Here is a 21341-nt window from a genome sequence, read left to right on the forward strand (position 1 = left end):
CAAAAATTAAAACAACTTCACGTATATGATTCAAATATATCTCAAAAATCTATGATTTCTAAATGAAATCAATAGTTATAAGATTAAAATTTGATTCATTCCCTAAATAAGTATCCATTTTGACTATAAGATGATTACTAATTCGTATTCTCGACATCGGATAAAAGCATATAGTTATGAGTTTCATTAATCATAATTATAATATAAAAAGGGAAATGTCAAGGTTAATAGAAATACAAGGATATACCGTCATGTAATCAGCCTGGACAAAAAATTTCGTTTGATCTATGTACCGACTGCTGGTAAGTCGGACAGATTTTTACGTCATAAAGTATAACAACGGTATATTAACAGTATAAAATACTATAAATTATATGATTAACATAAAATATACTCTTTGACGTCACTATTAAAAAGTTTGGTGAAAATGAAACATCACTCGGAAAAATATTATGGGTGCACCTTGTATTTCTATTAACCTTGGGAAATATGAGTTGAATTAGAAAGAGTAGTCCCACGCATGCAAATTTTTCATAGCCTTACTAATACTGATTAGTTACTGTAAATTCTATAAAGTAGCGTAAATTAGAATCTTTGTAGATATTATAGTTCGAAATAATACAGGAATTGTATTCACTAGTTATTACTTACTATTTATTAACATATCTTATTATTATATATCTGTAATAATAACATTGTACATATATTATGTAGGTATTATCTAGGTAGTACTTCTCCAACATCCCTACTATTATTTCATATTGAGTCGAGGCCCAAAGTTTAAGTTAGACATAGTATTCATTCCCATAACTTTGATTAAGTTATTCAACTTACTCTATGCGTCTCCGTAAAAGTTTTGAAGAAACAACTTCATTGGCAATTCTATTCTAGGCATATGAGAATGAGATGAGAATAAAAATAAAATTGAGTCATTAATTATAGGATATTAACTAGTGTTGGATCGGTCTAAAAAAACTAAAAAGACTGCAGTCCTACCAGTAGGGTCCCAATAAAATTTGTTAGTCCTAGGACCGGTACTTATTGGGCTTTTGTAGAAACTACAACAGCTGAAATTACGTACTATTACTAAATACGTCATCTGAGTTGCTGGAGTTACATCATAATAACCACTTTCAAAGAGACCTGTAGGAGATGTCTGACTAGAACATATTATTAATTGTTATCATTTATTATTTCCTTAGTTCTTATTTTCTTCAATCCTAGCTATGAGTGAAGAAAATAAAAAGATAGCTAGGACTGTAGGACTGAAAGACCGATGTATCAGGTCCGTTGAATGTTGAAAAAGATAAGAGTGGGGGGGTATGATATAGCGATCAGTCCTAGGACTGATCCAAAACTAATATTCACATATGTAGGTAAAATAAGAAGTTCTGAGCCAACAAATATCCACTAAACCGAAGATAATATTTTCTCCAATATCACTATAGTTGATATTTTTGTACAGAAAAAAGTGTGAGTAGAAGGTGTGAGTGAGGCATATGGTTCTACTGCATTAAGTCCCTTGTTAATATCACCTGCCTATTATATGAGATTTATTTATTTTGACGGGGGGCGTATATTGTTTGAATTCCAAGTTATTATAACTTGTCATATAATCACGTGATTTATATTAGAATAGGTTCGAATGACTCTTCATTTATTACCGGAACAATACCAAGAAACGCAAAAAGTAGAATTTGGGCGCAACTCTCAGAAGAAGTAAGAGTAGTATCTTCACTTCTTCTTATGAAGTATTATTCATTTTTTTTTTCTAGTCTCTAATTCCCTCCCCTTCATTTTACAGTATATAAATCAAAGATTGCGTTCAAAATACAAAAAAATCGGTCAGGGCAAAACCGTACACAACAAAAAGAAGAGATGCGCAAACTTATTCACGCCCATCAGTGAGCCAACCTCCACTGAAATCAAGGAAGGGCCACAGGTTCTAAAATAAAGGAAATGTAATCAACTTTCTTCATACAAAGGACCTCCAGATACAAACCAAGTGGAACTTTTCTCCTTGACTTGAAACACCTATCTAAACAATGAGGGACATAATATTAACCTATTTTAGAACAGTTTGTTGATCCAAGGTGATCTTTTGATGATGGGGATAAAATTTGGTCGTTTTACTGGTAACATTTTTTGGTCCAGGTACCATCGCTTCTCATTTGAAACAGAATGGGCACTCTCCATTTGAAAAATACCAATAAATTTTGACATTTTTCAAAACGCATCCTCTATGAAATTCTGACCATAACAAAACTTGAGGGAAACTATATCTAGGTCCCTATAGATTATTCGATTCATTAAAGTAATTGACACACCAACACTGTCAATTTTAACTTGAACTTTCTTGATGCTCTCTAGATTACCAAACAATCTTAGACGTCAAATTATTATTAATAATTCTAGTCTTCTAGAATCTTCTTAATATAATATTTCAAGGAACTGATGATTACTGAACTTCCCAGAATCCGGAATATTAATTTGCTGATTTACCAGCATGACATATATTTTTCACTGCTCTTCTTAGGTAGTACATCTAGCACGATAAAGTTGACGTGAACGACTTTTTTTATATCACACTAAATAGACTGGTCCCAGATTCCTTTACAACTAATCGGATCCCCGATTAGACATAAACTCGTAAAAATATTACGAGTCAAAAAATGGAATTTTAATACCTTTGGACGCCCTTGTATATGTAATTCATATTTGGTATAGTTTAATCATAAAAAACAGTCATTATATCGAAGAAATCAATTATATATTAAAAATAAGTGGATATTATTTTTTCTTAACATGAAACGCTCATGTGAAAAAAATAAACTTACAACTAGATCTTAATTACTTATTTATGATGATATAGAGTTTATTTTGCTAACAGAACTGAAGATGATGCATTGAATAAGCCTCTGTTGTCTTGCGATTTTTAATTATCTCTCCAGAAAGAGATAGTTCGTAATAAAGACCAATAATAGCTCTACCACTAATGATAGGAAGGATTTTGACATTTCCACTCGCCTAACAACTATCACAATAACAAAATAGCATTTGCATATCCAAAATAAAACCGAAGTAATCAATAAGATAAAAAAATAAAATCACAGAGAATTCATAAATATGGAATGTAAATTTTGAAGAATATCTTGACACTTAATTATTTTTTCAATCAATACTAAAATAACCGTATTATTATATTGTTATATTTTAACAATTGTTTTCTGTAAAGGAACTTATAATTATTTAGTATAGAAAACATTTAATAATTCATTTATTCGTGTTTAGATCCCAGATCTTTGCAAGAGTAATATTCCAATATGGTGACAAGCAATTTGGCTGTTTAAAGAACGATTCCCGACTCAATAAGTTTGGGAATTTCCATGACATTCAGATATTTCAACATAATTCTACAGAAGTTAAGAGGTTTGTTATATATTTTGTAAAATACATTATCACATAACAGCTCCGAATAACTATTCATATGTAATAGACAATAGTAGAGTAGAATATCCTTTGCAGACCAAAATATCGAGAAAAGAGAAGTACCTTTACCAGTCTAGAATAATTTTCCACTTATTTTCCAATGACAAGTAACTCAGTAATAATAAAGCAATCAGGCGTGAGCTTGAAGTGTTCAGTAGAAGTATACGATAAATCTGTGGAACATATGAAGGAATTTATGTAAAGGGACCATTATTAACGAGATCTGAAGTCACTAGTCACAAGACACCTTGATATGAAGAGGTACCTGCACAATGAACGATCTTTCCATTAATGGAGATGAGACCCACCGAGTAAAACACTTGTTCATTGGATCTTGCCTAAAGAGTCGAGATCCCTTGACCAGACCATTACATTGAAGAGAGTTATATCATCCACCACCTTGATAAATAGTAGACATTAACTAAGTCTATTTTATTAATGTAATATTTTGAAGCTCACACGATATGTGTTATTTCTCTTACATCATCCTCTTTCTGCTGATAACGGTAACTTCAACGAAGTAAAAGGGATGCCGGGAATATTGACAAATGTATAGCTACACTTTTAATAAAATATGATATCAATAGAGTAGACTTAGTTAATGTTTACTATTTTATGTCATAGCGCAGCTATATATTTGTAATCCTACAAAGTTGTTTTACCTCAAGCCAGTTGGAAATAAGGAACACAAATTAAAACACAAGGATTATATTTATACTTTACTAAATATCCATTAGCAATACTTCGTAAACTTCGAATTTTAATACCGGCTTGTAACGAATAAAATAATATTTTATCAATTATAAATGAAATATTTCCTTATAGGAATATTGTAAAACCGATGAAAAGTTCGTGATTCCTCACACCAAAAACCTAGCTTAATAACTTCATCAACTGAACTGTTATTAGCTCTTTTTAAAGCTACAATAACCCCTCTTAAGCTATGAGCTTTAAAAACTTCAATATTAATATCTGTTATTTGCATGATCTCTTAATCATTTATTAGCAGTCTGAGTTGCAAAGGTGTGACAATTTCCCTCAAAGTAACAAACAATTTATCTTTTAATTCTAGTCTCATTTATGTACATATACAATTATATGTCTGACTGGATCCAGTCTCTCGTCAGAGGAAAACTTGCTAAATTAATTCTACTCCTAATATACCCTAAATTTGAATTTTTCTAGACCCAATAAGAGGAGAAAAATAGAAAATCTATTCTATAGCTCGACCTTAACAAAGTTAAAGAACTATCACTAGCCATACTCGTCACTGCTATTAAAATAAGGGTATTTTTTCCAGTATTTCGTATGATAAAACTATCCAGACACCCTGAATCTCTATGTTTATTAAGGAGCATTTTAAAATTCCAGATATCTTGATATTTCAGTGATAGAGGATTTAAATTGAATGAACCATACAAAAATCTGGTCAACAATTTATCTGATGATAACACCTCCGGCCTAAATTGATTCTTTATTAAAGCCGCTTTTGTTGTTGCAAGGGCGCTATTGGAAGATGGGATATGATGCTAAGTAATTAATTACCACATTTACTGACTCGTTAAATGGAGATAAACCCTCTCCTCAATAAAACTTATAAGAATGTTTAAAACCACCATGAGTAAGTCCTCTTAGTTGAGGAACGAATATCAGAAAAAAATATATTAATTGCCTTACAATCGAAACCTTGATTTAATTAAGGTCCTTCTAAATCAACCATGCTATCAGAATCCTAATCCTGCATTGTTCTGAGAGTTTAGGCACGAGAGAATTCTCCTCGCTACCCCCGACCATAGTGACTCCCTCGATACCTCCTGCAATTGTAGGAACCATTTCGTCCCTGTTCACTTGAGAGTTATCAGAATTGCTGGGGAGCAATTTTGTTTTTCCCGTCTGCTTGAAAACCAAAGAAGCAGTGGAACTGGAGGGAAGAAGTTACCCTTCTTCCCTCCAGTTCCACTGATGGAGTACGCATCTAAGGCCTCCGCTTGATCCGTTATATAACTTTGCGTGGAAATTTCTTGACAAGAAGAAATCCACCTCGGATTGGAACAAATGGGAGGTTATTTAGTTGAATACTTCTTCCTTCAATTCGAACTCCCAAGAATGAAGAGACTCCATTGTCTGATTGCCTTTTCTCTTTTGAAAGGAATCCAGACAAAATCTGCCAAAATTCATCTTTTCATCAAACGCTTCCATCTTCTCACAGCGATATTGTTCAGACGTTTCACCTTTGGCATCACCCTTGTTTAAAAAGAGTAGTTGTTATTATCCACATGAACTAATATCTGTGAGTAATACAAAATCCAAATAACGCTTTCCCTACAGATTAATTCCGAGTTCGTTAATAGGAAGATCTTGATAATTGCCTGTCCACCGGCCCTGTTCAAAGGAGCCGTATGATAATGAAATGTCATAATCTGATAAGGAAGCATACGTAAAAACTTCCAATGCTGGATTAAATTTCTTCTCACTGGTGTACAGGCTATTCTTAGTTCTTCCCGCCATAATATATCTTTCTCGCTCTCGGAGGAGATTTGAATTTCTGGATCCCTTTTATTAATTTATCTAAAGGTTTGTCTGAATGAATGGGGATACTCAAACGCTGGTCTCACACTTATAATTTAGCCAGTTATTTGTTAAAGGTCTCCGACCGACAACCATCGCCTTTGGCAGAATTTTGCAACAAGATCTCGGATCTTTTGCGTATTTATTTATTGAAGGGCTCCTATCGAAAATCATCTCCTACGGCGGAATTTAGCGGCAAGATCTTGGATATTTTGCGCTTTCTCCTAAGGAAGGGTAAGAGTTATGGACACATAGCCCCATAACAATCTTAGATGAATAAGTTGCGTTCTTGGAACCCAAGAACTCTTATTCAAATTTACCTTGAAACCAAGGATTGTGTATAACAGCGAGGCTAAACACAAGGAGAGCGTGGTATGCACAAAGGCATTGGCCTTCAAAATTAAGTCATCTAAATAGATGCTACAACTTATCTTAAGTTTTGACCCTAGATATGAAATTACTTGTTTCAAAATCTTATTACAAATTATCGAAGCTGATGTCAGACCAAAACTTAAAACTATATATTGGTAAATATTGTTTCTCTATGGAAATTTGAAAAAACGTCGGTGGTCAGGAAAACTCTTAAAAGAATTATATGCATCAAACAGATCTAAAGAGCATAAAAAAGGAATCTTGGTTTACTCAAAATCTTAATTAATCAACTTATTCTAATTTAAATTTAGAATATAAATTATTGAAGGCGTTGAGATTTCTTGTTACTCTCCAACGAGAGTTATCCTTCTTATGAACAGTGAATATTCCGAAAATGAAGGAAGGAGACTAATCACTTTCAGTAACTACCTCAATAGTTCCGGAAAACAACATTTATATAACTTCGTTATCAATTGCTTGTTTAGCTTAAGAGCATAAAGGAGGATTGCCTCACACATAAGAACAAGAAGGTTCTTTAAATAAAAATTGTGGTTTATAAACATATTCAAAATATTAAATATAGATTTACTTTTAATTAAAATTGCATAATTATGTAAACATAGTCCTAGCTTTTGTGAGTAGCTGGAAAAAGTTATCAGAAAAGAAAATTAGACCCCAAATTTGAAAGTATTTGAATTGCTTTATCTAAAGTCTCAAAATCAAAAATATACCTAAATGAGGAATAACTCAAGGAGGTGTACTTCTGTATCCTTCACTTATAGGCATTTTATGACCTCTTGGAGGTTCCATAAAATTCTTTGGCGGAGTGTTGATATTAAAAAAGGGTTAGGGATCGAAGGCTTGTTAGCCGTTGTCTACCCAAATGGTATTTTTCGATACCCTGAACCCCCTTAATATCGCATTAGACAAAGCTCGCTCATCCTGAGCATTGTCCAACATCATCTTGATTGAAGAAGATGGCTTGGAGCCGAATCTTTTGATTCTTCTTCCAGGATTGATGTTTTAAGGGGCTCTTTGGACTAAAAGACTATAAAGTATAATTCTAGCGTTCTCAATGAGCTTGGAAACATGGAAATTCTCCCATTCTTTTAATCACATGGCCATGACTTCCAAAAAAAATGGTTTCCTTCCTTGCTTACTGCTTCATCCAAAAGATTGGCAGAGGTAGGGATTGAGTTAACTTTCTAGAAATGTCACTTATCTCCTCATAGGCTCCCCATAATGAGTCTGGAAGATAATTTGAAATTCTTGTCTACGTCAGTTAGAGTAATAATTGTGGCACTACCTCCAGGCGCTTAGTTGCAGATTTGCCATTGCAATAGCCAGTTGTGAATCAATAGACTCCGTTAATTTAAAAAATTAATCCATAAAGGATTAATTTTTTGCGTTAGATTTTGAGTGGGTCGTCCCGTGCGTAGCCATCGTCTACAGAGAAGATGATAGCGAGTCGCTAATGCAGCATGTAGACGCTAACCGACACAACTATATTATCCACTACCTTAGTAATTTGGCATTATTATCGTTCCGACTCATTTTGCATGCTTAAGACAATCATCAAATTAAAAACACGATTAATAAAACTTATGGAAAAGTACTTTTATGATCATAAAAGTGTTTTGATTGATTCTGTATCTTGTTCTGAACTTAATATATTTCCTTTTTTATGGTGAAAAATGATGAAAAACGACACTCTTCTTTATATTTCTATAACTTATTCATCATTCATAGAGATAAGAAATATAATTGCTTATAATATAAAAAATATATTCAATTTTTCATTTAAAAATATGCATCTTCTAGGATTTTTGTTCAATTTTGTATATATTAACTGATCCCATTTTTATGGGGGTGTACTAGCAGATAGATGTGAAACCTATGTGTAATAAGGTACACGTCATTTCTGACATCTGTGATATTAAATAGAGATCAAGAGGACGTAAGTGCCTTGCTACCTATTCACTCGATTAAATATAAGATATAAGAGCCTGACAACTCTTTTTGAGGACTTTGACTACATGGATATTTCCTTTTCTTCGTTGGACATGGATGATTCAAGAATTAAATGTTTTCTTCCTTTGTCTTCTACTAAATGTTATCAAGTGATTCAGTAAATTAAGTTAAGTTTTAGCTGTTCCTTTGTCTTCTACTAAATGTAATAAAAAAGTAAATATATATATATATGCTACGGACAATGTGGAAAATCAGGCAATGAGCAAAATACCCGTTGGAGCGGGCAATGTATAAAATTTCCAATAGAGAGGTCAATTTACTTTTACTTATATTGCCAGGTAAAATAATTTTGGAAAATTGGACCTGCGTCCCTTGAAGACAAAAACCGCTGAGGAGGTTGCTCATCATTTACTTCACATCTTTAATGACAAGGGAGCACCACAGATATTACAAAGTGACAATGGTAGGGAGTTTGCTAATAGAATAATTATAGAACTGGTTACGATGTGGCCAGACTTCAAACTTGTGCATTGAAAGCCCCGTCACTCACAATCTCAGGGATCCGTTGAGAGAGCCAATCGAGACATCCAAGACATTGTTATGATGTGGCAGCGTGACAATAGGACAAATAAGTGGGCTGACGGATTGTAGTTTGTACAATATGCAAAGAATCGCCGCTTTCACTCCGGTATTGAGCGAACTCCATACGAAGCAATGTATGGCCATCAAATACAGGTCAGACTTGAGGGATTGCATTTATCAAAGGAGAACAATATAACTACAGAAGAACAGCTCTTGGAGATTAGAGCGAATATGTAGAAATGAAGACAAGCAAAGGCCCAAAGTGGAAGGCATAGAGAGAATACCAGATATTGACAACAACTGTGTATTCTGTCAGCAGCTTGTAACTGGGCAACAAAAAGTATATCATCTGCGTCCATAAATGTCCCTCTTCAGCACCATGCAGCGTTTCCATTGGGGGAAATGACGATGATTTGATAAATATAAAGTCTTTGCATAAGAACAAGCGAACCGAATGATGCAATTATCCTCACAGCGGTTAAAGGAGGCTGAGGTAGGACAGTGTGTCAAAGTCCCCGTTCCAAGCATGGATTGTGTAAAAACAGATCCCCTCAAAGTCTTGGCAGATGTAATTAATCTAACAGAGACAGGATATTATAAATTAGGCACAAAAAATGGCGTCTTAAAACAACTCGTTATAAGATATTCCTAAGTATTAATAAAGTTCCCAAAGACAATGAAGTCACTTTTCGACAGACCGCATCAATTCTGTCGGATGGAAATGGACAAGAATTTAAGCGGTGCAATTTCGCAAACTCTACCCGGTGCAAAGCAAATATGTACATTTGAAAAAAGAAATGGCAACCTCTGTAGTAGCAAATGCCATAATAGTAATTCATATTTTTGTCTTCAAGGTACGCAGGCCGACAAATTTAGTAAGGTGAATTGTTTAAAAATCCAATTTTCCAAAGTTATTTTTTTATATATAACTACATACATATATTATTTTTTGTATAAATATGGAGGATGATTCTAACATTGACCCAACAATGGGTATGAAATGGGAAACCATCCCCTACAACAAGTGGGGGAAGAGGGTTAGATCCCAAAACAATGTCCTGAAGAAGGAATTAAAAAGGGGATCGAAAGAGGTCAATAACAAGAATAATCCTGATACAAAAAAGGAAGCTTCAAAACAATACCCTAGCGTTATGAAATGAGGGAGAAAGGGCCCAACTAATGAAACCTCTCTTTTAAAGATTAATCATATTTCTCAAATGCCTGGTAAGGACAACAAAAAATATAAAAAAGAAACCAGGCCCAAAAAGAGGTTTCTTTATGCCGACATTGCTAAGGAGGCAAACAAAATTGTCATAATAAGAAAGAATGGTGACAATATTTCCATCATTGAATGGAACAAAGTTATTAAAATACTTAACACAAACAACGTACGTCGTCTGTCTGCACTAATCGGAGACCTAATTCCTAACTACGAAGGGCGTCGCTATACGAATAAAAGAGCAGTTATTTACGTAAATGATGATGCTTCTGGACAATATGTCCGAAAAAGCATAATTACAAATACACCTCTACTTGTGACCTCATGGGATGAAGCGGATGGAATGAGGGAACTCAGAAAAGAGAAAAAATACCGCACGGGTTTCGTTCGTGGGGTGCCTGGTATCATTAGAGACGAGGATCTTGCTCACATTATAACACATCAATGCAATACTCTTCAGATAAAAGGTAAGGTGGGACTTGCAAAATCTGAAATTACTAACATTGGTAAGGTACTCTACATATGCGTAGACCCACTGGCATTTGAAGCCCTGCAATTGATAGACTTCAGAATAGCCTCAGCAGGAAAGGTACGTTTCCAAGACCCAAAGAAAGCACCCATTATCCAACAAAAGGAAGAAGTAGTAGAGAAGAACACCACAAAACCAAATCAAAGGGATGATAATAAATCAAAAATTACTTGTGACACTAGCATAAAAGATTATACTCCCATCTAGCAAAAAGATAATAATAATGGTCTTACCTTTAACCCCTCAACTATAGTCTTTTCGAAAGCTCATAAACTTAGATCAAAATATTTTCACAATTAGAAATGGATAGCAAAGTGATGGAATATGCCACAACTATGAAGTACCTATGTGTGACTTTTGATCAAGGACTCTCCTGGACAGCTGAAAAAGCCTCTAAGTGTTCTCGGATATGGAATATGGCCAAGGCAATTATAGGACAAAAATGGGGATTAACCTCAGACAAGGTTTCTGGTTGTCTGAAGCTATGATCAGACCTGTCATTTCCTATGGGTGTCTAGATTGGGGAAATGCAATCACAACAAAGAAAAGTGCCATGAAAATATTAAACACCATTCAAAAGAAAGCACTCTTGGGAATGACTCATTTCGATCGACACCAACCGCAGGAATGGAGGCAGTTTTGAGTATTACTCCTCTGGAAATATACATTAAGGAACAGGCAACAAAATCATGATGGAGGAAAAAGTATTTCTTACGTGATTGACGTTCACCATAACATAAGGTGTAGAAGCTCTTCTCAAGTACGAAAAAGCACTGAACAATGTAATAAACAGATCAGACTCCCAATCAGTAATTGCTGCAATCTTTAATCCCCTTACTACTAGTAAAGAAGTTTTAAAATGTAAAGAAACTATTATTAAAGGAATGAGTCAGAAAAATATACATCTAGAATGGTCCAAAGGACATTCTGACCTTACAGGAAATGAATTTGCAGACGATCTTGTGAAGAGGGGTACTGAGAGCCAAAACCAGTTTACTATTGGGACGACTCTGAGCTACATAACGAAGGTAATTAATGACTTCTTCTATCAATATTGGTGTGACTGATATAAAAAAGATCTAAGTATAAAACATACCCATACTATGCTTAATAAGCCGGAGTCGAAGTGTATCAAGCTCGGAAGAGAAAAAATTAGACTCATTGTACAAGCCTACACCTAAGCAAGTGGAAAGACATAAGCTCAACGTGCAAGGTCTGTATGGAAGAACTACAAAGTGCAGACCATCTCATCAATAGATGCCCCGCCCTATAATACGAGTGACATAAAGCAATGAATGACGAATACGAAGACTTTCGTATTTTAAAATTTATCAAATGTAAAATAATAAAGAAATATTATTGTTCAAAATTTTAATGTAAGCTAAGTTTTAGAATCTGATGTAGTAGCACAAATACCCCGTTGTGTGGTCGTGTTCGTTGCCTTATGTTTGTACAATTTTATTTTATGTATGTATGACGTCCAGTAATAAATATTTAACTAACTACTAGCAGATTGGCAACATTATCATAATATTGTTAATGATTTCAATGTCAAATTTATGACGTGATGCCCCATAATAAAAAATAATATCAAAATATAATACGTAAGGTAGGTTATAGAGCTAGAGGACGCCACAATGAAATTTTCATACTTCCTTTAGAGGTTTTTCTTGTTTTTTCAAAAATATATATATATGCATTTGTTCTATCGTAAATTACTCCGCTAAATTTAATTTTATTTCTAGTTTTCTTGCGGCTAACTATTTGTTTCAATAGCTCTAAAACATTAAAAATCGACTTTTTAATGTTGGTTTTTTAAAGTTAATTTTTGTCAATATCCGAATATGTCCCGTACATTACGGTTATGATTCGGTATATTTTAGGCTTTTTACTATCAACTAGCAAAAAAATTGAAATTATTTCAGCTGATATAGACACTATAGGACTTGCAAAAATTTGATTGTAAATAACATTATCAGTTAGTTGGTGTTGCAAGACATAGAGAATACGACACATTATTTTGTCATTTACAACTCTGTGTACGAAAAATTTGATTTTAAAAAGCTCTAATACATTCAAAATCCTGAGTCCACTAATCTATAATTTTTGATATATTAGTAACTATCAGATAAAATGAACCACTTCATGTTTCATTAAGTTTTTAAGTACTTTTTGCTATTATATCAAATTTTTTTATTATTATGTTAGCAAATAGAAGTCAATTATGTCAAAAAAATTAAAAAGTTTATGGAACATAGCTACATGTACTTTACCTGTAATATTGAATTGATTCAATTATCTTCTTAGTTATAACTTTTAGCACCTTTATTCATACGAAAAATGTATCAATATATATGGAACCAACCCACTCTTGATATTTACATACTGAAAAATAGATATAAAGCGACAACATTTAAATATGTGGCTACTCTAAGGAACGAGTTACTATCAAATTAATCTCAGTTAAGTGAGAATAATAATTTGAAGAAATACAGTTAAGCGACTTTCTTTGTTGTTATATATTAGATTGTTCAATATAAATACTATAATATACAGCCATTGGAATTAACCTAATTAGTGTTCTCATATACCCAAACCCACAGCTATTAATCAACTCATAACACATGGTGTTAATAGACCACGAGGTATTAACACTGTTCTAAATGGGTATAAACAACCAGCAAAAACCTGGGAAGTAATAATAATAATTTGAAGAAATACAGTTCAGTGACTTTCTTTGTTGTTATATATTCGATTGTTCAATATTAACAATTTAGTGAGAAATAAATGGATGAAATATAATGGCTTATTTCTTGTATCCTCTGCTTTCACGTCTTCCTCGTGCACGTTCAAATTTCCTTCCCTTGGATCGGACAAAAGGTTTGGAGTGGGATCCAGGAACACCAGGAGCTCCAAAATGTCTGTTTGCTTCACGGGCTGTTCTACGGCCTTGAACCAACACAGTGTCCTTTCCTAGGGGAGCGCGTACGGCCAATTGATCAAAAGTGAGGATTTCTCCACCAGCTTTTAAGATACGTTCACGGGCCTTTTCAGACACATGAAGGGCGACAACCTAAGAATTATAAGGGGAGAAATGACGATTTTACGTAATAACAAGATAATTAGTGATAAAATATAATTAGCAATTAAATTCAGACTGTAGCTTCTCAACAAGGTTTAAAAGGTTTGTACAATTTCAGTCCGCCCGTCGACTACAGAGTAGGTCATCATTATAATTAGTAAAAATAAAGAGGGGAATGAAATGCGGATCGACGACAAAAGAACCCCATTCCACGTGACAATTGCCCCATCCAAATTCAAAGCAGGACTTACGGTTAACTTGGGGATGGTAAAAATCCTCTGATCATCAGTGACGGATCCGACAATAACGGCAATCTTGTTTTGACGTCCATCCTTCTTCATAAGACGGACAAGACGTGCCAAACCAACTGGAGGTCTGTGAATTCGGGACATAAACAGTCTCTTCAACACAATGCGGTTGAATTTAGCATCGGTACGGCGAGCCAAAAACCTATAGAGCTAAATATTAAACAAAATTCGTTAAAACACGTTTCTTAACCAATATGAATCCAGAAAGTGCGAAACAGCTTCAGAAATGCTTTTCTCTACATGGTGATTAGAATTGTACGATTTCAGTCCGCCCGTTCGCATTTACTTTATTCATCACAATTATCAAAGATCATATCTACAAATGAATGGATATCTTACCTTAACCAAGAGTCTCAAGTAGATGTCTTGAGAGACGGGTTCAGTACGGCGAACCTTACGGTCCTTATTGTGCCTAATATCAACACCCTAGGTGAAGAGAGAAAAATTATTAATTCCATTGCTTGATGAGTACGATATTTAGGGATTCGTCCTATCCCAGAAGAAACTTGAACCTACTCACCATGGCTGTCTAAGACGGAAAAGAAGGAAAGGAAGATGTGCCGGATGTGACCTCATATTTTTTTCTCTTTCTAAAAAGGAAACAGTAAAATATAATTTACCTGTTCGAACTTTTACAATGGATGCTGTGAGTGGTAATATATTAAATATACCCCAATATAAGAGATTATTCATTAAATAATGTAATTTATTAAGTACTTTAATTATATTACTATTTAAATTTGGAATAGTTAACAAATTTTCATAGTCAAAATAAGCGTTTTTCTTCAAAAACACGTTTTTAAATTAAAAGTTCGATACAGTATCTATAAAAGAGTTCATGTCAGCACTAGTACTATAAAAATGAGCTACAAAAAAATAAACTTACATTACTCGAACCCGGCTATGAAATGTCCTACATCTAGGAGACTTTGTTGGATCTTGATTAACATTTGTCAATCTTTGATATTTTATCCATAAATTTAAGAAAAATCCTATAATATGATGACATAAGAAAGATTTAATTAAACAACATATCAAATTTTGTTTTGGATGTAGGTACGATTTTTAATGTAATTGGGTTAACTTTTTATAAATATTAGTGGGAAACATTGTAAAGTTGCATAGGATACAATCTTTAGGCAATGTAAGTATTTGAAACTGTGTTAAAAACAATTTTTTACATGGGTGTACATTGTGCACTGATCATTGGTCGTTTATCGATTGTTAAAGAACATTCGGATATATCTATTAATTAATATTTAATTATCGTTTATTGACGATTTTATTGCATTATAAAATTATTGCTATAATTACAGTCCTATAAAAGTAAGTAAGACTTTTAAAAGTAAATTGATTTTTATTGATATATCATAATTTAGTATAAGTGAAGGTGTGTTTATTACATAATCTTTGGTTTTTCAATTAATATATATCAGTACAATCATAGATTTGCAGTGAATCAAATTATTCACAAGTCATTTCATAACATTACTAGTATTACATAATTAGAAAAAACTAATCATTCACTGGAAACCGAATACAATTCAACAACTCTATGAACAATAATTATTACTTATTATTGATGACTAATTAAAAATAACACCATAGACATTCTTTGTAACTATTTTGCCAAGTGCATTACAATTCATTACAATGCATCACTAAAATGATAGATAATAATATGGTGTTTTCATCCAAGACAAGGAAAAATTATATTTAGCACATTTAAGTATTTTATTTGTCTGCATGTAAAAATATAATTATTATTATCTATGTTTTGTAAAAAGTATATATAATATTAGATATAGTAATGTTGTGAACCCAAATTGACGCTTGAAATATTGTAGTAGTAGCTAGGTATGCTGCCAACGCTGCTCTAGAGCTCTGTGTAGTTCCTTCTCTCTTGCTTTATTAATTATTATTGAATGAATTCCCACAAAGCTACTACTCTACTGTATACAACTGCCCTCAACACGGAGCGCCTCATCAAGATCTTTAAATAATATCTATATTTTTCTAGTCAATAGTGTTTTGTTTTGATTTACGTTTTTCAGTTGTTTAATTCGTAGTAGTTTCTATCTTAATAGTAATTAGCTAGGAGAGCAAAATGCTTGGGGGTGAAGATGTTGAGCTCCGCAATGTAAGTTTGAGCACTCCGTTAAATAGAAATCTCAATAAAGATGTGGGAGCATATGAAGAAAGAAAGATTTTTACGACAAAAGGAGTCTCAGTTACTGTTGCAATCAAAGGAGATCCATCCAAACCCGCTCTTCTCACCTTCCATGATCTGGGTCTCAATTTTGTCTCTAATTTTCAGGTGAGCGGATTCAAAAGTCCCTCATCTCACTCATTCATCTGTATAAATTAATTGTACATATGTCATATACCCTACTTTCAGGCATTTTTTAATTACCCTGACATGGTAGAAATAGCTGAAAAGTTTTGTGTCTACCACGTGAATGCTCCTGGACAAGAAGAAGGAGCGGAAATCATCTCTGAGCACGTAGAATATCCCAATATGGAAGATCTTGCAGAAATTGTCAACGAGGTTATCAATGAGCTCAAAATAGTGCGCTATGTTGGAATTGGAGTTGGTTTAGGAGGTAATGTTTTACTCAGGCATGCTTACAGGTATCCGGAGCGTCTTCATTGCCTTGTTCTTGTGAATACTCTTTGCACAGTACCAGGGTGGGTTGAATGGGGTTATCAAAAGAGGAACGTTAATCACTTACGAAATCATGGTGTCACACAGGTAAAAAAAACAATCCCATAATTAGAACCATTTACTATGAGGTTATTATCATTCATTATCAGGCTGTTACTGATTATTTACTCTGGCATCACTTTGGTGTGTGTCATGAAGAGAGAGCTCATGATTTAGTCAATATTTTTAAACAGTACTTTTCTACGGATATTCAACCTAAGAATCTAGCAAAACTTATGGAGCAATATAATTGGCGAACAGCAATCCAAATTGATCGAGAATTCAGCTTAGAAAATCAAGGAGGAAATGCCAAAACCCTCAAAACTCCTATTCTAAATATTGTTGGTGCATATAGTCCATTTTCCGCGGATACAGTGGTTCTTAATGGTAAATTAAATCCTCAAACTACGAGTTGGATGAAAATCCACGAATGCACTATGGTCTTGGAAGAACAACCCGCAAAAATGGCTGAAGCATTTCGATTGTTCGTTCAAGGTCACGGCTTTTGCATAAATATCCGAAAAAATGCTGTTGGAGTAGTGCAATAGACCCTTCAACAATTATGAGAGTATGATGAACTGCATTTTGTTACTCAATGATGAACATCAGTTACTTTACGAATAGTCGTTTCTGTAGTATATATATATATTTTTGAATAGATATATTATCTTACATATTTTATACTCATTAATTATTTTCATCATTTCTGTCTTACAATTAGTATAAAATGAAAATATTTATTTTTAGATGAAAATGCTAAAAGTAAGATGAATTTATAAAATTGAAAACTCTACTTTCAATAGAAATGAATTGATTTTAAAGGAAAAAAAACCCGGTTTTTATTAAATATTTCTACATAAATAAGACTACACAATTTTACTATCGATATACATATAATATGTGTGCTTAGGGTATATTCAAGAATCACAATTAAAAACACATTTAAACTCTTGACGGAAAGCTGGTAAAACATCTTGAAGAGTCACATTTCTTCCAAGTTCATTGGAAAGAGACGTCACTCCCTTATCTTCGATCCCACATGGAATGATCTCTTTATACCATGTGAGATCAGTATTACAATTCAGTGCAAGGCCATGATATGTAACGTATTCACTGTTTCGAACTCCCATTGCACAAATCTTATTATCTCCTACCCATACACCAGTATGGGGTGATCGAGTAGGATTCGAAATTCCTAAATTAATACATGTTTTGATAATAGTCTCCTCTAATTGATTAATGTACCACTTAACACCGAGTAAAGCCTTTCTTTGCACCGTAAACTGTCTAAGATCAAGAATAGGATAGACAACTAGTTGGCCCGGACCATGGAAAGTGATTAGGCCCCCTCGATTGGTGCGAACAAAGTCTGCTCCTGTTTTTTTAATTAGAGCCTTTTCCATCTGAGCATCATAATCTTTTGACCTTATTCCTATTGTATAAACTGGGTCATGTTCCAAAGTTAGAAGATGATTGGTTATTTCATTATTCTTTAATTGATCGACAGTCCTGTGCTGGACTTTAAGAGCCTCAGCATATTTCATTCGACCTAAATGATGGAAAAGTACTCTTGGTTTCATTTTTGAAGTATTTGATTGTGATTAAATATTATTTTTCATCATCCACAAAGTATCCAATACCGGACACATGAGGGTCTTTAATCATGTTCAGTTTTCTTTTACCTCCACGCAAAAGATACTCTATATAAATTGAGTCCGTTTTTGGAATAGTCTTGTTCTTTTTAAATTCGTTTCGAATGGAGACATTAAATCCAACTTTAGTCTCGCCAGCTCTCATGCATTGCTTGTAAAGACTTAAAACCTGAGATTGAATTTTACTACGAGACATTGCATCGTTTCCACCCTGTAAGAGTTAAAAATAATTTGAATTGAGATAATGAGGATTTAATCAAACGAATGAATTAATAAGAAAATTATATATTATATAGTAATTAATATTTTGCCCGAGGTTTTGTTTTTTGTGTCTAATTCATCAGAGTCTAAATTGATGCTACCAAATTTTCCTTTTCGAAATAGCATTAAAAAATAAGTGGATGCCTGTTTTTTATTCGGCATTTCTTCCATGCTGTTATTCACAAGGTTTTTTACTTTATTGATCCAATTGTGGTTCACTGCAATCTGTGTCAAAAGAGTGTCTATGTTATCGGTGGGAGCCTCTAAGCCCAAAGTTTTTACATATTTAAAATGTTGATATTTATTCAAATGAAAAAGTAAGTAGTCTGCGACAATTTTCTCCCCAATGAGATCATCTCGTAAACATTTGCAAACCGCTAATTTCAGAGCCACACTTTCATTCTTCATGGAGGGAAAAAGAATTCCAGGCGAGTCCCACACATATGTCAATGGATCCTGGTTTACACGTATTTTAGTCTGAAGAGCACGCGTTACACCGGGAAGAGCTCCAACTCGAGTTGCATCCCCAGAAATCTTGAATCGATTATTTCTAATATGATTAATGAGTGATGATTTTCCGACGTTCGGAATTCCAATGACAATAATGTTTCTTTCAGCCCCCCCTCCTCGCTCGTAGCGAGGAAAGTTTTCAATGACCTCCAGGCACTTAGGAAGAACTTTCTTAATACTAGAATTCAAACAGGAAGTAAATAAAACCTCGGATAGACTTGGATCCTGCATCTTGAGTTGAGTAATGAGGTTTTTACGATCTGTAAATATTAATCTATTAATATTAGACTTAGAAGTGATATTTATTTGTATTTATTACACCTTGATTGCCATGAAGACTAAGATCCGCCTTATTCAGAACAAGGATGTGAGGACGGACCCCAGTGAGGGTTCGTTTGAAGTCTACATTCCGCCCTGAGAGTGGAATTCGCGCATCATGAACTTCCAAAACACAGTCTGTAATACTCAAAAGACTTTGCAGCTGCTTCAGACTTTTACGCATGTGTCCAGGGTACCAATTCGGATTGGAACGGAATGGGAATTCAAAAGCTTTTCTAAAGGCTGCGTTGACGGTCATGCTTTTCGAACATAGATATAAAATATTCAATGAAAAACTCAGCTCAGATGTCTAGCTCAAGACCCTGAATTACATATGACGTTTATTTTGATACTCAAAAACAGTAATATTCAGGGAATAAACTCTTTGAATCTCGCAACCTTGTATCCAAAAATACATAAGGGAGATGGAGACAGAATTAACGTCATACTTTTATCATCTTTTAATTTAATAATATTACAATATTTTTGAGCCTGAAATTCAGCTAAGCAATTCTTAAACTCTTATCTATCTAAAATTATCCATTTTGCAAAAAGCCAGGCCAATATGAATATGCTTTTTCTTTGTAGCTTGAGATATTCACATATTAATGTATAAATTTACAAGGAAGTCTTTGATATTTATTATTGAATTGTTTTTTAATACTTCCTTTTCCAAAATTATTTCTGCATTTGAATATGAAATATCACAGACCCCCTGCGGTAAAGTCATAGACAGTGGAAGTTCAAGGCAAGTTGGCACAGTAAAAAATGTGTTGTCATAAAACAGGGATCTCAAGTCTCTCGAAATCGGTGTGACACTCACGAATGTATACAGAATATCACAATACATATTACATTTATCACACATTGTATATATATATATAGCAAAATATTAGTTTTCTCTATAGCTTAAATAAACAAAACTATAAACATTTAGAATTTACTCATGTATGGTTGTGCCCTTATCGGTCTAACCGTACTAGCGGGTTAAACGGCTTTGGTTCTTGATCTTCGAATCAAGATTGCAATATATTGCTTATCGGTTTTGGTTCTTGTGCTTTTTTTTCTTTATAGAATCAAGAAAATACTATATGTATTATAAATTAGCATGAATCAATAAGTCAATTTTCTGAGCTTTTTTTTGTACAATTGCAGCCTTTTGCTTCTTCTTACTTCGCCAGGGTGATACACCTTTATCTGAGTTCAAAATAGCTTGTGCAGGCCTCTTTTGGATCCGTAAAAGTGGTTTTAGGTACCAGACGGTGTAAATAAAAGAAGGAAAGAGTAAGGTAGATTTTTGATCCAGGTCCGTTATTAAGCTTATTGGGGCACTATAATATCATAACTTTAGTATTTCTTAAGCCCGGGTTCCCCAAACTTTACTATGCCAGAGCCCCTTACAATAATACATTTTTATCTGAGGCTTTCTTTATACTAAACATGTGTACAAGGGGCTTTCACGCATTCTGAACCCTCAAAAGTTGCGAATGGTAAATAAAAATCCCCGAGAAAATAATTTACCCGCCCACCATTTGCAACTTTTGAGGGGTTAGAATGCGTGATAGCTCGGTTTTGGGCCCCCGTGATACCCCATAATGTGTACTATGTATGTGTAGACTGAAAACAATCCTCAATTCTGCATTTTACAGCATTGAGGTTATTATTCATTATATTTTTCATTTGCTAAATATATAATTTGTGGTGATTAAATAATATAAACTATTCTTCGATCTCCCATCTCACACAAACAAAACTTAATTGAATCAATTTAATCTA

General features: G+C 33.7%; 3 protein-coding genes and 1 long non-coding RNA gene across 4 annotated transcripts; 1 reads left to right on the forward strand and 3 right to left on the reverse strand.

Moving 5' to 3' along the window:
• Window positions 1-3187: 3187 nt before the first annotated feature.
• LOC121120226 (uncharacterized) lies at window positions 3188-3866 on the reverse strand. Its single transcript, XR_005864963.2, has 2 exons — window positions 3755-3866; window positions 3188-3662 (listed from the first exon to the last, which is right to left on the reverse strand). It is a non-coding gene; the product is annotated as an uncharacterized lncRNA (long non-coding RNA).
• A 9592-nt stretch (window positions 3867-13458) lies between these two features.
• RpL18 (ribosomal protein L18) lies at window positions 13459-14712 on the reverse strand. The gene is made up of 4 exons (XM_040715055.2): window positions 14641-14712; window positions 14460-14546; window positions 14064-14270; window positions 13459-13803 (listed from the first exon to the last, which is right to left on the reverse strand). Exons 1-4 carry the CDS (start codon window positions 14641-14643, stop codon window positions 13537-13539), a joined length of 564 nt encoding a protein of 187 aa, XP_040570989.1. The 5' UTR covers window positions 14644-14712; the 3' UTR covers window positions 13459-13536.
• A 1103-nt stretch (window positions 14713-15815) lies between these two features.
• On the forward strand, window positions 15816-17500 carry LOC121119292 (misexpression suppressor of KSR 2). The gene is made up of 3 exons (XM_040713921.2): window positions 15816-16437; window positions 16519-16872; window positions 16935-17500. The coding sequence occupies exons 1-3, from the start codon at window positions 16228-16230 to the stop codon at window positions 17370-17372; spliced, it is 1002 nt and encodes a 333-aa protein (XP_040569855.1). The 5' UTR covers window positions 15816-16227; the 3' UTR covers window positions 17373-17500.
• A 134-nt stretch (window positions 17501-17634) lies between these two features.
• Window positions 17635-19902, reverse strand: LOC121119293 (putative lipoyltransferase 2, mitochondrial). The gene is given in 4 exon segments (XM_040713924.2): window positions 17635-18441; window positions 18443-18687; window positions 19455-19507; window positions 19569-19902. Coding segments are annotated over 4 exon segments (1254 nt in total). The 5' UTR covers window positions 19825-19902; the 3' UTR covers window positions 17635-17741.
• Window positions 19903-21341: the final 1439 nt, after the last annotated feature.

Source organism: Lepeophtheirus salmonis, chromosome 6 (assembly GCF_016086655.4).
Source record: "Lepeophtheirus salmonis chromosome 6, UVic_Lsal_1.4, whole genome shotgun sequence".
Lineage (NCBI taxonomy): Eukaryota > Metazoa > Arthropoda > Copepoda > Siphonostomatoida > Caligidae > Lepeophtheirus > Lepeophtheirus salmonis.

Bases quoted from the DNA above. Each gene is read 5' to 3' on its own strand.
- RpL18 (XM_040715055.2), bottom strand. The intron at 14,271-14,459 runs GTAAGATATCCA...TTTAATATTTAG, and splicing joins ACTTGAGACTCTTGGTTAAG to CTCTATAGGTTTTTGGCTCG. The intron at 13,804-14,063 runs GTAAGTCCTGCT...TATAATTCTTAG, and splicing joins TTACCATCCCCAAGTTAACC to GTTGTCGCCCTTCATGTGTC.
- LOC121119292 (XM_040713921.2), top strand. From the start codon at position 16,228: ATGCTTGGGGGTGAAGATGTTGAGCTCCGCAATGTAAGTTTGAGCACT. The intron at 16,438-16,518 runs GTGAGCGGATTC...CCCTACTTTCAG, and splicing joins ATTTTGTCTCTAATTTTCAG to GCATTTTTTAATTACCCTGA. The intron at 16,873-16,934 runs GTAAAAAAAACA...ATTCATTATCAG, and splicing joins GAAATCATGGTGTCACACAG to GCTGTTACTGATTATTTACT.